The following is a 17,224-nucleotide window of genomic DNA, read 5'->3' as shown; positions in this document are numbered from 1 at the left end:
TCAAATCACAGTGGTAATTTTCGGAAAGATTGGCTGTTCCCCGGGAGCTGCTTCCTTGCTTCGTATTAGGGAAGGGGCACGGAGCCGGACCGCCCCGTTGGTGCTGCTTTGGGCAAGAAGACCATTCCTCATGACAAAAATCAAACATTTGGGTTGGGTTTTCATTTTTTGTTGGTTACTGTGTGTGTGTGTGTGCGTGCGTGTGAGGCCATCGGGATCGATCCCCCACCCCCGGCTGTCCGCTGGCAGTACAGAAGCTTTGGCGTGAATCGTAGAGGCGAACACAGCCCGCTGAATAGGGTGAGGAGGGGGCGAGGGGTAGCGGAGGGGGGTGGGGGGGACGGGGGAGGGCTCTGGGCTCCCGGCTCCGCTCCCCGCTCTCAGGCACCGCCCGCGCCGCCTACAAAAGCCGCGGCGGTGTCTGAGCTCCGGCTGCTCTCGGAGGGTCCCGGCCCCGCTCCAGCATCAGCCGAACGGAGCCGAACGGCCCGGACCGAACCGAACCGAACCGACTGGAAGGTGAAAAGCGCTGCCCGGTCCCGCTGCGTCCCCCCCAGCGAGAGGGGCTGCCATCCCGACACGGTTGTGCTCTGCCATGGCTGCGTACCCTGCTGCGGCTGCACCCAGAAGAGGAAGGGAGCAGCACTCTGAACCAGCCGCGCCTGGAACTGGAAGGGTTCCAAACCCCGACGTGGCTGGGCTCTAAACCCGGAGGGTCCTGCACTCCGATCTGCCTTCGTGCCCCAAACCTGCGTGCCCTGAGCCAGCTGTGCCCTTAACCAGGAGGGTGCTGTGCCCCAAAGCATCCTCACCCCTGAACCTGCTGCACCCTGAAGCATCCTCACCCCCAAACCCGGAGGGTGCTGCTCCCCAAATCATCCTCACCCCAAAGTGCTGTGCCCTGAAGCATCCTCCCCACCGAATCTCCTGTATCCTAAACCCAGAGGGCTCCGTGTCCCGAAGCAATCCTCCTGCCCAGTCCAGCAGTGCCACGCTGTGATGGATGACTCCCCACCGCTGGAAGCAGAGCTGGAGCACCGATGGCTGCTCAATGCCTCCCTGAACGAGTCCTCTGCCAACCAATTTGTCCAGCCCCCGTGGCAGGTGGCCCTGTGGGCTGTTGCCTACACCCTCATCGTGGTGGTGTCGGTGGTGGGGAACGTGGTGGTGATGTGGATCATCTTGGCTCACAAGAGGATGCGCACCGTCACCAATTACTTCTTGGTGAACCTGGCTTTTGCTGAAGCCTCCATGTCTGCCTTCAACACGGTGGTGAACTTCACTTATGCCATCCACAACGAATGGTACTATGGGCTGCTCTACTGCAAGTTTCACAACTTCTTCCCCATTGCTGCTGTCTTTGCCAGCATCTACTCCATGACAGCCATCGCCCTGGACAGGTGAGCACCCAACCCCAACCCCTCCCCACATCCACACTGCCTCTGCCTGGGCGCTGTGCTCAGCTCTGCCTGATATCTGGCCATGGGAAGGCACTGCAATTCAAACGGAGCTCTTTTCAGTCAAGGCGTGTGAGATAGAATCCCTCTCCTTGACCTGTTTGCAGGTGGTTCAGAGAATCCTCTGTAAGGAATCCTTTATCAGCTCTGCCAAAAGAGCTTTTGTAACCTATTAATGCACGTTGATAATGTGTACACGGCTTGTATTTCTGGCATTTTTCTGTCCTTTCCCCTCCCAGCTCATCTCCCGAGCAGTCCATTCCTTTCCCAACCTCCTCATTTAGCTCACTGCTTAGCATAAAACAGCCATGTCACTAGATCATGCCTATTGGATGCACTGCAGGAGCTGGGGTGCTGGGGACCTTGGAGTGATGCTCAGGTTGCATGTTGTTGCATTGCCCACCAAACCACAGAAATTCACAAAACTACCTGGATTTTATTACCGGGGAGTGAAAAAGGAGGGAAGTCCCACGGATGGCCCTCGTTGGGCTGCAGGCAGAACAAGTGAGCTGCTTTCTTCCCCAGCAGCTTTCTGGGGGTGCTGCTGGACGGCTGAGGGCTGCCAGCAGAACGGCATCCCATGTGTGTTCTGCCAAGGGTAAAAGTTGGGCAAAGCCTGGCAGGCTGTGGTGGCACTGGGCAAGGGGCAAGGACCACAAGTTGGCCACGTGCTGAGGGTCCTCCTCCAGGCACAGCTGGTGTGTAACTCCCTCCAAAATCTTTAATGTATGTCTCTAGTGTCTTTTCATATAGTGCTAGGGATAAGTTGAGGCCCCCCAAAAGCTCTGCAGTTCCCTCCTTGTTACCAGTGCTCCAGACACAATGCATTTTCCAGTGCAACCAATTTCCTGAAGAAAGCTCTGCTCTGCAGTGCCTCTATTTGTGCTCCTTCCCAGGGAGCAGAACACCTTTTGGCTGGGGATAAATGCAAACGGGGTTAGGGAGGATTGGCACTACCATACACCAGCCTGATTTGGGCTGAAGTGTAAGTACTGCCCAAACTGGCATGGGTATTTTCCAACAAGAAATTGCAGCGCTGCCACAAATAGTGCAGTGACAGCTTGGGAAACAGAGCTGGAGATGGATGATGCTCCGGTTGTTAGAAACAGGCTCAGGTTTTGTTTGGCTCTGGAGTGGTTAGGAGCCTGTGAGCTGCCTCACCCTGTGATGAATCAGGTGCAGCTAAGAAAACTATGGCAATAATAAAAAGAAAAAGGCTTTTGCTCGAAACTAGGATTGCACTTTTACCAGGAGCTGTTTCATACTGGGCACAACCAGTCTGAAATAAAATAAAATAAAATAAAATAAAATAAAATAAAATAAAATAAAATAAAATAAAATAAAATAAAATAAAACAAAGGTTAATCCTACACAGAGGCACAGAGTTCTGAGCACTGCAACAATGGCAGGAAATGCAGGAGTTGGGGTTGGCAGCTGGAAGGCCTCCTCAGGAAAAGCAGTGCCGCTGCCACGCAGGATCCTGCAGCAGTTGGGGCCAAACAGCCCACTCTGGAACTGCATAGCATGGCCTTCATCGTTGGGTGTGTCAGTTCCAGAGCACAACGCGTCCCCTTCTGGCTTTGAACGCTATGAATGTGTGCACTTCAAAGAAAGAGCCATGAGATTCTGCTTTCTCCAGCTTCCCAGGAAAATTGGGAGCCCGTGTTGTGTCCAAGCCACTTTGCAGCCACATGTGGGGACATCCAGGGTTGTTTTTTTCCTATTTCCCCTCCAGTATCTGTGAGGAGCAGGATGGAGCATCATGGAACAGCAGGCATTGTCCCTCTCCCTGGGACTGCCACTCGCCCACACTGTTAGCAAACTGCTGCAGGAGGGATGGACCTCCTTGCTGAGGATCCTGGATTATGTGTAGAATCAGAGCCAGATCAGCACACAGGGCTGGGCAGTCAAACTGGGATCCTATTTATATGCCTCTTTTTTTTTTTTTTTTTTTTAAATCACACTCCATTAAGTGTCTCGAAATCCATGCATGTGCCAGCAGGAGCTGCAGAAGCACCAAACCTGCAAAGCTTCCTTCACCTCCACAGCTCCTAAAGCCACCAGCCTGCAGCTGAGACCAGTTCATATCTCCACAACCCCATACTATATGCAACAGAAAAGCTGGCTTGGAAAATTATTTACCCTTGCAAGCTTGAACTGCCAGTTTAGATGAACCAGCTGAATACCAGGAATACATTCACCAGCTCAATGACCCCGTGCCTTCCCCAAGAGGCAATTACTGCAGATAGAAACCCTCTGGAGAGGACAAATTACATCAGTGCGCAGACATATTAATTAGTCATTTACGCCCTAATATAGCACAAGTTCTTTTAATCTTGACTTAATGGTCTTCTGGGGCTTGCAGGGCAGAACTTTGATTCGCGCCTGACAATGTGTAACCGTGCCCTGCTGGGATGGGATTTGGAAGAAGAGCAAATGGGAGGGATGGGAGCTTGGGGGGACAAGCTGAATTCAGCAGGTCAAAAGCGAACTGGCATCCTTTTTTTCTTCCTCTTCTGCTGTGATAAATATGTGATGAAGATGAAATAGCAACAGGCTGGTGGGTGGCTGGGCAGTGCAAGAGCTCACGTGTTAGACGTGCCTCTGAGGTGCTCGGCTACAAGCAGAGCATTGGCACAAGCTGCTGGAGGGGAGATATTCTGCTTATTTGATGGCTTTCCTAATTTAGCTCTTAGTTTGTTCTTCGCTTCGCTTCGATGGCTCAGCCTGATTAGCACATGCACTGAGTGCAGCAGATCTCAAATTTATCAGCCCTGCGTTTCCCCCATTCATTCCCCAGCTCTAAATGGTGCCATAGGGCTATCTGCTTTCCTTAAGCATTTGGTGAGGTCACAGAGCCCCCCAAGAGGGCTGTGCTGTGCTTTGGATCCTCCTCTCCCATCCCATCGCTATCAGCAATGCAATGAACACTGGGAGGGACCTCTGCCTCCTCCCCAGCCTACTGCCAGTTCTGGGCTTTGGTCCTCTTCTGTTTGCATTTGGCAAAAAAAGAAATGTGTCATGTTCATTCTGTATAGGCAGACTCCAGCTTTCCAGATGCAATTAATAGTGCATTTGAGGCAGTGTAGCCATCTTGCTACACTCAGAGCTACCCTGCTACAACGCTGTACTCAGTTGCTATTGTTTCACCATGGTAACAACCCCCCCCCCCAGTCCGAAACACAATAAAATATTTAAAACAACAGCAAATGGCATTACCTACGTCACCAAAAGGAAAGCATCTGGCCTGAAGTTGTGTCCTTCAGTGCAGTAGATATATAAAACTGCTGGCAAATGGAGCAGTCTTGAGTCCCACTGAGTTCTGGGGGGAAGGAAAAAGGGATGAGCATCAGCATGAGGGTGAAGGGACTGGGCAGCCCAGGGCTTGCAAAATGTAACCTTCAGGTGAAGCTCCCATCCCAAAGGCAAGCAGAGCAGGCCATTTCATCTTGAGGAAGAGGTATCATTAATTCTTCCCAACCCAACATCTCCTGCAGCCCAGTATGAGCTTCACCCCCTCGGAACAATTACAGCCCACCAGGAACAAAACCTTTTCATTAATGCAGGAAATCTGCCCTTAAATCTTCAACCAAGAGCCCTTTCCCCATAGAAAAATGGGACGTCAGGAGTCCATGGTGGTTCTTCACCTGCTGCACGTGGGGATATGCCTTCCCCTCCCCAACTCCTGCAAACCACCATTCCTGTCTGGCCAGGAGAACTGCCCTCGTAGGCAGTGGAGAAAAGAATAAATCTCTCTAATATGACACAGGGAGATGGGCAGAGCGGGGCCACAGAGGCACTTTGCAAGGAGAAATACGAGCAAATAAACTCATTAGCCTGCTTTCAAGAATCTGCTTCCCACCAGAGCGACTGGGACCTGCAGCACTTTGCTCTGATTGATGTCTTTGTGTCCCAAATCAGGCGTGCATCTGCCTGCAGGACCACCAGCAACTTGCAGGTGCCCTGAAACATTATAGATGCATCCCCCAGAAAGGAATACACAGCAACCTATAGGGGAAAGAAACTGGAAAGCTCAACCAGTCAGCAAGGAACTGAGAGATGTTTGGGATGCAGAAGAAGGCAGAAGAAGCTGCATTGTTTCCCCACTGGAGTTTTCCCACCTCAATACTAGCATGACAGTGGCTATTACTTGAGCTAAGGAGGCCATGAGACCATATTCTTTGCTCCTCTCTTCCCTGCAGTATAATTTTGCATCAAATGTTCTTGTCAAGCAAAAGAAAAAAACAGCAAGGATGCAGTTATTAAAACTTTGAGACAACTCTCTGCTTGCTGATACAATTATTATTTAATTAGGCAGTAGTTTAATATGAAATAATGATCAAATTATTCTCAGGATGTTTGCACATTTCCATCTATCTCCAGTATCACCAGCTCCGACAAGCAGCCTGGACCCTTATGAGCCTTTTTCCTGGCAGTTTGGAAATTGCTGCCAAAAAGTAGAATGTAGGACCAGTGTTTCCTAATGCACCACTGGTTGGCTTCCTCCTGCCCTCCTACCCCCATCCTTGCAACGCTGGCATATTTGTTTTCTTTTCTGACTCTTTGATTATATTAATTTTGCTATCTTCTTTTTATCGTGGACACCAGAGCATCACAGGCAGATCGGTGGTGGTTGAAAAGGTCTCTGGGCAAGGGGGTTGGGGCTTAACTCATTGTTTTATCAATTGTTTGGACATTTTATTACCTGCGAGGGTTTCTGCAGCCACGAAGTGCTTGAATCTGATAATGAAAATCCTCCAAAGTGCAGTGGCAGAAATTAGATCAGAGCAGCAGTACCATAGGATAACCCCAACCAAACCTCCTCCAGTTCCCATGGTGGAGCAGTGGGGATGTAGAAGCCTGGAGCTCAGTGCGTTGCTGGCTGCTATGGCAGAGCAGTGCCAGCATCCATTCCCTTCACTTTTACTCACCAGCTTCTGTTTCTGGCGCCAAAGATCTCACAGAGATTTTAGAAGGGTAATTATCAGGTGAATTTGCAGCTGCGCAAAGCTGATAAGGTTTGGTACCCCAGGGCAGGGGAAGAGCTGATGGCGGTGCATATTTCTCTATTAATTTCTGCACCTTTTTCGCAGCAAATGGACTCGTAATGGAACACGGGGACTATTTTCAGCCAGGAGAAAACAAAAAGCAAAAACTGTCCATCGTCTGAAAAGAGTGGGGGTTAGTGCAGAAACAGAGAACACTGCAAATGCCTCAGGCTGTAAGATGCAGAGCAATGCAACGTTTCTCCTCTTTGTATGACGACAGTGTTTCCAAAGCTTGACATGGGGGAGGGAAATAAAACATTTGCAGTGTGCTCACTTAATCCTTCCAGCGCTGCTGGCTGCTGTCAGCTTTGCAAAACCAGATTTGCAGAAGGATAAATTCAATCTGCCCCGTCGTCACTGGAGTCTGCCTCATGTATGATGACTGATGTTCAGGATGGAAGATCCCATGAGCCAGGCAGATATGGGGCAGCTCCAGCATGCTTCGTTTGGGTTCTCCTATTTGGAAGCCTTTGCACTGCATTTACTGTATAGGTATGATTTTGCTCCAGTGCAAAACTATCCAGTGTTGCCAATGGAGGTGCTGTCAGACAACAGCATCAGATCTGAGTACCATGCAGATCTGAGCCCCTCACTACAAGAAAGATGCTGAGGCCATGGAGTGCGTCCAGAGAAGGGCAGCAAAGCTGTGAAGGGACACAAGTCTTATGGGGAATAATTCCCTTATGAGGGAACTGGGATGGTTCAGTCTGGAGAAGAGGAGGCTCAGGGCAGACCTTATGGCTCTTTACACTGCTCTGAAAGAAGGTGGTGGTGAGGGGGGGTCAGCCTCTGCTCCCAGTAATGGCAATGGGATGAGATGTGTTGGCCTTACGCTGCGCCAGGGAAGGGTCAGGTTGGTATTAGGAAATACTTATCCAAAAAAGTGGTTGGGCTCTGGCAAAGCTGCCCAGGGAGTGGTGGGGTCACCATTCCTGGAGGTGTTCCAGAGCTGTGATGTGGTCAGTGAGCATGGTGGGATGGATTGGGCTTTGACTTGACGATCTCAGAGGTCTTTTCCAGTCTTAATGATTCTGTGGTTCTATGGCTGTGTTAGCAAAGCTGCTTTTTGGCTAGAAGTCAATGAGTGCCTCAAATGGGACTCCAGTCCCAAGGGGAATTTGCTGCAAGAGCATTGGTTGGGGACCCCTCTGTGAAAGAATTGGATGCTCTCTGTGTGGCATGGAGGGCTGCTAAGATGCACGAAGCAGGTGTCAGAAGCACAACCCACACACAGGAGATCTGAGATAGCCTCCAAAGCTTCCAAGCTTTGATTTCTCCTCTTGCTCACCTTGCAGGTACATGGCCATCATCCACCCGCTGCAGCCCCGGCTCTCAGCCACCGCCACCAAAGTGGTCATTGGTGTCATCTGGCTCCTGGCCTTCCTGCTGGCCTTCCCACAGGGCTACTACTCGGTGACAGAGGAGCTGCCGGGCCGACTGGTGTGCCTGGTGGCATGGCCGGAGCACAGCACCGACGTGTATGGAAAAACGTGAGTCAGACTTCCCCGGCAGAATGGACAAATTGACCTATAAAAAAAAAAAAATATATATATATATATATATGTAAAAAAGTATTTTAAAAAAATCGATAAAAGGAAGTGGGGAAGGCTGAGAAGGGACCAAGGCTCCTTGGGATGGGGAAATCCTTTGCCCACCCGGGGTAAGGCTGTGCTACGTGGCTGATGGTAGCAAGATCTGCATCTATAGCATGGTGAGGCACACTGAGGTTAATTGAGTTTGGTGCTCCTTGTGGTCCATGCTGTGTGAGCTCCCAACCCTTCTACAGTGTTCGTCCTTGAGGGAAACTCATATCCAACTGCTAAGATGCAACTGTGAGATGCAGTCTGCATTGCCCCCAGGGGCTGCATGACTCTGTTTTTTTGTAGCACCTTTCTTTCAGCTTACATCTTTACAGGCTTCCTAGGGTGAGAGTTACTCCTGTAAGAAGTAAATAGTGTTGTATCAGGTGTACCTTGGCCAGACAATGACAGAGAAAACTGTCTGGGGATGTGTTGAGCCCAAACGCACTCAAGTGCTTCAAAAAACAAGCTCTGAAAAGAGGCTTTGCAGAACCAGCTTAGGATGAAAGGTGGATGCCTGGACAGGAGGGCTCAGCAGCCATCTCCTTCCTACCCACCAAGGTTCCAGCTAATTACATCTGGCATTTCTAACAGGTCTGGGCAATCCTGCTGGACTGCCAGCACATGGTCCTCCACAGTTTGCTCTTTGAGGTCTGTGAGTCATGCAGTGAGCTAAATGTCATAAGGAAAAAGGGGAAAAAAAAACAACCTTTGCGACTCCAGTCCCACAGAGCAATGAATAAGTGCTGTGAAATTGTGCTAGAGGCAAAGCAGGGGATGTGCACACAGGAAAAAGTGCTCAAAGCCAACATGAGTCTATCCATAAAGCAAGAGCTGAGCTGAGGATGGCCCCACTGACATCCAAAGTGTTTTCCAAACTCCATGATTCCGTGCAACTGCAATAAATGCAGCCAGCATGAAGAAACTCAGCCCAGGAGGGCTGAGCCCCCAGGTCCCCCAGCATGAAGAAGTGACCAGCACAGGCCCAGGGCCTCACTTTGACAAATCATTCACCGTTTGGCCATCTACCAGAGCCATTGCCTTTTCAAGAGTTGACTCAAGAGCAAAACACCACTACTGACCCATGGATAATTTGGAAGCTGGTGCCACCCCAAAGCCTGCTCATCCCATGCTCTTTGGTGAGCAGGGCATTTAGCACAGTTGAGGGCAGCCAGGAGAGAAGATGCTAAACTGAAGCTTTTCCGTAGACAAATCTCAAACAGCTGCTGAGGACTGAAAATAGTTTGCAGCTCAGCCCTAGCACAAAATGCTGTCCAAATCATGGGAACCCACTTGCACAGAGCCAGAGATCGCATATGTTGTCTTACTGCCCCCAAAATAACTGCAGATGGGTGTTGGGCCCCTGTCAAACACCATTCCTGCTTGCATGGCTGTAGTGCAATTATTTAAGGCAGGAGGTGCTGCATCTGCACCAGGAGCTGGTGACTCAGCTCCCTTCCATTCATTTTGATTCATTAAGGGGCAAAACTGCACCACTCATTGGCTTATCAGGGAGATACCAGCCCACAGTGACTGTCCAGACAGCAGCTGCCTCCTCCCATGTCCCTGTCATCCCTCCTACGTGCTCTCCTGTTCTTCATAAGTTACTAAATCCCCACACTGAAGAATTCTAAATCACAAAATCCAGGCTTCCCTGCCTGCTCTCATGCTGTGATCCTCGTAGAGTAATAAATAGATGGGTTTCAGCATCCAAAATATAAAAAATAATGAACCAAAAAGCAGGATGTGTTGGCAATCCCTCTCCTTGCCATGCCTCTGTGGCTCTGAAAATAAGGACGTGTCTTGCTTGCATTATTTAATGGTTGCTCTGGGGCTTTTCTGCATCACTCTCCACACTTTGCAGCTGGTTTAAGACCCTGCTTTGCACAGCAACAATGAAATCTTCATCATGGAGCCACAGAGACGCCTCTTTAATTAGCAAAATAGAAAACAGTCCTACAAAATCCAGCTCAAATGCGATTAGTCCTGGGTGGAGAGGAGGCCAAATGAGATTGCAGGTACAAAACAAGGAGGAGATGGCATGGTAGTGTGGGTCTGGGGCCAACCTCACCCTGCCAGAGCAGAAGGAGTTGCATCAGGCACGAGCCTGACCCATGATTTACACTTTGGAGAGATTATTCAATCTGAGCTCGTAGGAGGAGAGAGTATAAGAACAGAGCGAGGCTACAGAGCCTTCATCCGCGTTATAAAGGGATGCAAAAATCCTGCCCTCCCCACAAGTGCAGAAGACTAACCAGTTGGATCAGCACTGGGAAGGAGCACAGCTTGGAGCAGTGCCACACTGGAGGCAAAGGCTATTTCTACCACACTGCTTTTATGAACTGCACGTTGACCTTTTGCTAGCAAGAGCTTCCCGCAGCTCAACTTCTGTGCATTGTGCATGGAGCCATTCCCAGCTGTGTTTATGGCATTGGGGACTGAGATTATGCCTTCTGCTGCCTGAGCAGAGCCAAACCTATGGTGGATCAGGAGTCAGGCAAGCTAAGATCTTGCATTTGCCATGCAGGGAAATCCTGCATTTCTCTTTAGTTTAAGGTTCCTATCACAGAATCACAGAGTTGTAGGGGCTGGAAGGGACCTCCAGAGATCAACTAATCCAGCCCCCTTTGCCAACCCTATCTTTACATATGTTCTGTTTTGTGTTGGTTCTGTTTTAATACATTTGCACAGGACTGCTAGATGAAAGATCTGAGAAGGATGAGTTTTCACCTTCAGGATAAATTAGGGTGTAAACAAAGTAGATGTGATAATAGAGCTACATCAGCTAAGACATCTTTGCTTTGCCCAGGTAACATAAGTAAGTCTTTCACTGGCTTCTCTCTCCCATCTCTGGAGGGTGCTGGCATGCCAGAAGCCAGCAGTGGAGGCTTGGAAGAAATTGGGATGAAATTAGGGAGTTCTTCCTGGTTCCAAGCACCAGAGGAATCATGGTACATTCCCTCTGCCCCTGTGAAGCTGTGCTTCCAAGCTTGGTTTGCAAGAAACAGGCTGACTAGGTAGAGGATGCACTCAACAGCCATCATCTTTTCTAGGTATCACTTCTGCATGACTGTCCTGATCTACTTCTTGCCACTGCTGGTGATAGGCTGTGCCTACACCGTGGTCAGCATCACCCTCTGGGCAAGCGAGATACCCGGTGACTCCTCCGACCGCTACCACGAGCAGGTCTCAGCAAAGCGGAAGGTAAGGAACCTCAGGCACAGTAGCAGCCATCATTCACACTCAATCCCAAGTAACCACAGCCAAAAAGAATGTAGAAAGATGGAAACAGGTTGTTGTTCCTAAAGGAGCAGAAAGTGTCCTCCAAACGTGCGTCCTCCGTGATGCCGAGCGTGTGTTCCCTGCTGGAAAGGTCTCTGAGGTGGCTTCTGGAGGGTGACTTGTGACAGAAGTCCTCCCTGCCCTGCGCTCTCTCTTCCTCACAGGTGGTGAAGATGATGATCATTGTGGTGTGTACGTTTGCACTGTGCTGGCTGCCCTACCACATCTACTTCACCCTGCAGTATTTCAACCCCGAGTGGTACCTGCAGAAGTTCATCCAGCAGGTCTACCTGGCTGTCATGTGGCTGGCCATGAGCTCCACTATGTACAACCCCATCATCTACTGCTGCCTCAATGACAGGTGGGTTTGAGCCCAGCACAGCAGGGCGGGGAGAAGAGAGAAATACAGAGGACTCTGAGGGAGGAGACTTTGGATTGAGAGGTGCTCTAGGATGGCTCTGTTCTATCCTCTTCCAGGGGTTGTGTTTGTTGTGGGGACAAGATTCACCTCAATAAGTCTTCCCTGAAGTCGCTATGGGATCTGAAATCATTCATGTTTCAAAACAACCCTCCCTACTCTTCACTGGGATTTATCAGTGGTGTTTTTTTGTTTTTATTTTCACATTTGAATGAAAAGCAATGTTTGCTTCACTGTTCAGCAGCGTTTAGCTCTGTCCTCTCATGTCCAGTGAGGTCCTCTCCCCATCCCCACTTTCCTCACCCCTGCCTCTCTGCAATCCTTCTGTCCCCTCAGGTTCCGCGTGGGCTTCAAGCATGCATTCCGGTGGTGCCCATTTGTCAGTGCTGTTGCGTACGAGGGCCTGGAGATGAAGTCAGCCAGGTACCTGCAGACACAGAGCAGCATGTACAAAGTCAGCCGGATAGAGACCACCGTGTCCTTGGCGGTTGGTGCAGCCGAGGAGGAGCTGGAAGAGAGCAAAAAGGGCAAACGTCTTTCTGTAGACATGACCTCCAATGGCTCCTCACGCAGTGACTCCAAAACTGTCTCCGAAAGCTTCAGCTTCTACTCCAACACACTCACCTAAGCAGTTCCCAAACTCTGTTAGCCACCCATCTGAATGCTGCCATACCTTTCCCTCACTGGGATGCTCCAGCACGTGATCCACCCAGCATCATCACTCTGGTTTTAATGTACTGGCTTCTGTCTGTGCTGTTTTTTCATCTCCTGCTGTGCTGCTTCTCACCTGTGATGCTTGAGCGAACCCAAGAGCAAAAGCTTCAGACTGGTTTCATGTGTTCCATCATGGCTCATATCTAAACACAAGCAAAGGTTTTTTCTGGCCTCCACCTTGCTCTCTGCCTCTCCAACCTGCCAAGTGCTGATAGGCTGCAGAAATAGAGCAGAGCTGGGTTTTTCTCTTAAACCAGAAGTACAATGCTGGCAGGCACTTCCCTGCTCTCTGCAGCGGTGTCTCTCAGTGCATCCAGCCTCCAAGGGAAAATGAACAAATCTTTCCTGCTCCCAACTTCAATTTCATTCTGTCCTTCCCTGTTGAGTATCCAGAGAGGTATTCAATACCAAAATCAAGCAGAAATGCTGGTTTCAACTTCAGGAGCCCAAACACCCTTATGGCACCACTGGCCACTCAGTGCTTCAGCTGAACATGGTGGTTTTGTAGTCTCAGCTCATCTCCAGCACCCACTATTCTGCAAAAAGCCACTCCACAACACAGTTCAACTCATCAAATCAGGGCTTGTGGAAAGGATTTTAGAATTAAGCCAGGCTTTGGTAGCCATTAATCATTCATCTGTGCCAAAATCAATCACTGTGATCTCATACTGAGCCCAAAGCGATACGTCATGCATAGATTTTGGAAGTCTGTGGAACTCTGGAGAAGAACTGACTGAATGGGCAAGTTTTTCACAACCTGGAAGTGCTGGAGCTGCTCAGAAAGAGGCACAGTAGGTTTCCGTTGGAAAAACAAAGCTTTGCCAACATAAAATGTTGGAGGGGTGACAGGAATTTTGCAGAATTTTGACTCAGAGGAGAGTAGAAATGATTTCACTCACCCTTTCTGGATTCAGGGAAACGTTTCTCTTTTCCTCTCCCTGGCTTGTGTATGAAACAATAAGGTTATGATGTGTAACTTGGATGTTTGTTACGTTTTAGTCCTGTTCTGATGGTGCAGTTTTCACCGGGGGCTGCTCTCAGCAGGGGCTCCTTTGGTCAGTAAATGTATGGAAGGGGGGAAAAATGAAATAAAATGAGAAGTTGGTAAGTGTAGCTCGTTAGGAACAAAGCCACCAGTCTGGGGCTGTTGTATTGACGGCTCCTTCCTGCTCAAGAGCTGCTGGCATAATCTTTCACCTTTTTGGTGCAGAAATCAGACTCACAAAGTGGGTTGAACTTTGCCACAGGTGCTGTGCTGCCAATACATGAGAAGGTGCTACAAACCAGAGCCAAATGCTCATTTACTTCCAGCTGCCAACCCAAAATGAAGGCAAAAATGGATGTTTCAAAGTGCACTGGAGAGCCAGCAAGTAAGGCCAGCAGAGATCTGGTCCGCACACACCATCCTTGAGCGCACAAGTTTGTGTTAGCTTATGAGCTTACAGAAGTCAGCATTCAAATACACAGAAAATAACCAGACTGCTTTTTTTCTCCCCCGTGTCTGATGCCCTCAGGACGCTTTGATCATGAGATGTGCAGAGAAACGACAGCCTTCTTCTCACAAGCAATGCTCAGCTTGAAACATGAGATAACCGCAAGAGAGTGTATGAAGACCTCAGATCAAGGCTTGCAGCCTGAAATGCCTCTTGTGCCCCTTGTACAAAGTTGTCTCTTGAGATAAAGCAGGCAAAATTCCCACCAGTTACAAACTGGGATGTCCAAATGGGTAGGAATGTCTCTGGGGGAAATTTTCATCAGATGGAGGCCAACACAGGAAAAGGAAAATGCTCTGGGTAAATGGGAACATGTCCAAAGCCAAGGGCTTTCCCAACTCCAAGTGCCAAGCTGTCTCACAGGTGGAGGTGGGAACCCGAATAAGGCTATTGTAACATTTAGGCTCCAGGCCAACCTGTGGGATGGGGTGTTTGCAGCAGGGCTGTGTCCATGCTGATGACATGCTGCGTTCACCATGTTCTTGGTGTGCAAAAGCCACAGTGAAGTCTTCTTTTGAAGACTGAAAAGCCCAGAAAAAGACTCGCCTGCCTGGGAAGGGGATGGGGCCTCTGATCATGCCAGCTGCTGCAGTACATCCAGCTTTCCTATCAGACAGCTCAGTGGTGATACAGAGACTTTTCCTACTTTGTTAAGCCTGGTTTTCTAGTTTGCTTTCAGATTTCTGGTTAGAAATTCAATTGCAAAGCAAGAGAGTTTCTTTGCCTCTATCCTGATTCTCTGAAATGCAAGACCACACTGACAAGAGCAGCACGAGAGCACCTCGCTTTTGCTTGCTATTAATAATTACAGAAACAAAACCCAACCACACAACTCTCAGGCTTCAGCAACCTGTTAGTCTAATCACACCATCCTGCATCCCCAAACCTGTCTCCAGTTGAGTAATTCACATGGTGGTTTTAATGAAAAGCTTAACATCCAACTTGGCCCCTTCTCTCATGGCTTATCTGCCCAAAATACCATCCCTGTTGGAGCTTCTGTCACACCCATCAGTGAAATGTGCTTGCTGGGCATGTCAGAGGAGGGACAATGAATCCCAACAGCAGCTGAGGGTATGAGAAGACTCTCTGGTGTCTCTGCCCTTAACCTTTCCATCCCAAACAAAAGTCGTCCAGTTTCAGTGCAATACAATACGCCTGAGGGATGTGCTGGGACGAGCTGGGCTGCAATGTACATTAAGGGCTTGGGTGTTTGGTGTGGTGCAGTGCATAGGAGCTTTGGGTGAAGTTCCTCCCGTGGTAGCATCTCTATACAGCAAAAGCTTCCCTACACAGAGCCCTCCTGTTCCAAATGGCTTCTCTAAGTATTGGGTTTGTTAAGTCCCAGTGGATTTTCAGAAATAAATGTTTCTTTTATTTAGGCTATGTTGCAACTGGTTAATGAGCCTGCAGCTGTGGGAGGCAGTGACCAGCAGCATGGTGGGAGTAGGGCAGAAGGAGTGAACCAAGAGCAGGTTATAATTTGCAGCTCTTAATTAGAGGAGCATTGCCGAGACACATTTGATTGGCATCACTGCCAAAGGCCCTGTCCCATATGCCTATTAAGCCCTGTTTCTTTATTTCCATAGGTTACTTTATCATGCAAAAGGGAGAGGATGGATAGTGTCACACAGTGCTGCTGTGTTCTCAGAGAACCCTCTCTGCAGTGGGAATGTGAAAGCAGATCTCACTTCTCAGTGAGATCAGTTCGTCTCATAGAATCATAGAATCACTCAGGTTGTAAAAGACCTTAAAGATCATCCAAATGTGAGGTCAGCATCAACACATCGCCCTTCCCATAGGGGGTTGTATCACTTCCCACATGCACTTGCACATGACAGGAACGTACTTCTTTGCTATAAGAAATGCTCACTGTCACAGTGATCTGCTGCAGAAATCATACAAGCAAATCCAAATTTCCCATGCCCTGGCAATTTAGCTCATTTCCTCCCCCTGCAATCAGACATGGAAACCTCCAAATCAAAAGTGCCCCAGCGGGTTTGCATCAAGGTGGAGGTTCTGAGAAGGATTTAAGGAGACAGATACAGGGATTGTGCCCTGTACTTGCTGTCTGGCAAAGTACTGCAGAGCTCTTCTCTATCGATATCCTGCTTCCCCAGCTGAGAGCTCTGCTGCTAGTTGGATGCCATCACCCTCTGGCACAGTTGGTGCAGTACCTGCAAAACCCTCTGGTCTCGTTATCAGAGCAAAGCCCAGATGTGCAGCTGAGACTAGAAGTCAGGCTGTGGTACAGCAGTGAAAGCAGGATGAAGTATGAGCACAACAGAGCAGCTGCCCAGAGCAGCAGCTTGTTTGCACCTGTACACTTGTCTTTTTATAGCTGCTGACAGCCATCCTGGCAGGTAGTGCAGACATCAGTGACACCATCAGTCTGATTATTTACTACAACAAAGACATAAGTTCAACTTGATTAACGTTTCTGGATTCCACAGTGCTTGGCATAAACGTTTGCTTAATGCATGAGTCAAAAATATCCTCAGAAAATGAAAATTAGGGATAGTCAATTGCTTGCTGCTGTACACCAGTGTTTAAACTGGGGTTTCCATAGCACCAAATGCTGTGTTAGATCATTATGCCAAAGAGCTGAATGAGAAGCAGCTTAAGTGTGAAGTGTACGAAGGGCAGAGGGTTCTTCCTGTTTTTCATCTGACCTCCTGACCTCCTCACTTCAATTTCTGCACAGATCACGGTGGGTTTTGGTTTCCCTCTCACAAATGGGGCTACTCAGTGAATTACAGACACCACTTCAACGTGGCCTGCTTGTTTAGACAAGCAATTATGTTTTAGCACTGAACTAAATGAATCAAGCATTAGCTAATGAAAGATCTGAGAACCTGCTGTGGCAATTCAAAAATCAACTCAATCCAATTGCAAGTGTGAAATAAGGATTAAGAGCAGTTCCCATATTCTTGGTGCAGCCAAGTAAACACATCGAGAGGGCTTTGCATCAGCAAGACCCAAACACGAGAAGCAGCTAAGGAAAGGAAGGGAATGGGAGAGACCAATTACTGCTAAATAGGATGCTTGAGCATGGTGATGGTTCAATTAAAAGTCAAATGTGATTAATTTGAGCAATTTGATGGACAAAGAAGAGTCACAGAGAGGTCTGGTATGTCCTGGTGTCACTGCTGGTCTCAGTGCGTGACATCAGGTTGCTCAAGGCCTCATCCTGGAACATCTCCCAGGACAGAGATCCCCACTGGGAACAGCTTCT

General features: G+C 48.9%; 1 protein-coding gene across 1 annotated transcript; it reads left to right on the top strand.

Moving 5' to 3' along the window:
* The first annotated feature begins 332 nt into the window (after nucleotides 1–332).
* TACR1 (tachykinin receptor 1) lies at nucleotides 333–16,059 on the top strand. The gene is made up of 5 exons (XM_010723157.4): nucleotides 333–1,400; nucleotides 7,801–7,995; nucleotides 11,139–11,289; nucleotides 11,532–11,728; nucleotides 12,122–16,059. The coding sequence occupies exons 1-5, from the start codon at nucleotides 1,000–1,002 to the stop codon at nucleotides 12,411–12,413; spliced, it is 1,236 nt and encodes a 411-aa protein (XP_010721459.1). The 5' UTR covers nucleotides 333–999; the 3' UTR covers nucleotides 12,414–16,059.
* Nucleotides 16,060–17,224: the final 1,165 nt, after the last annotated feature.

Source organism: Meleagris gallopavo, chromosome 24 (assembly GCF_905368555.1).
Source record: "Meleagris gallopavo chromosome 24, MGAL_WU_HG_1.1, whole genome shotgun sequence".
NCBI classification, from domain to species: domain Eukaryota; kingdom Metazoa; phylum Chordata; class Aves; order Galliformes; family Phasianidae; genus Meleagris; species Meleagris gallopavo.
The sequence above is the reverse complement of the archived record's forward strand: the minus strand, read 5'-3'. Positions and strand labels throughout refer to the sequence as shown.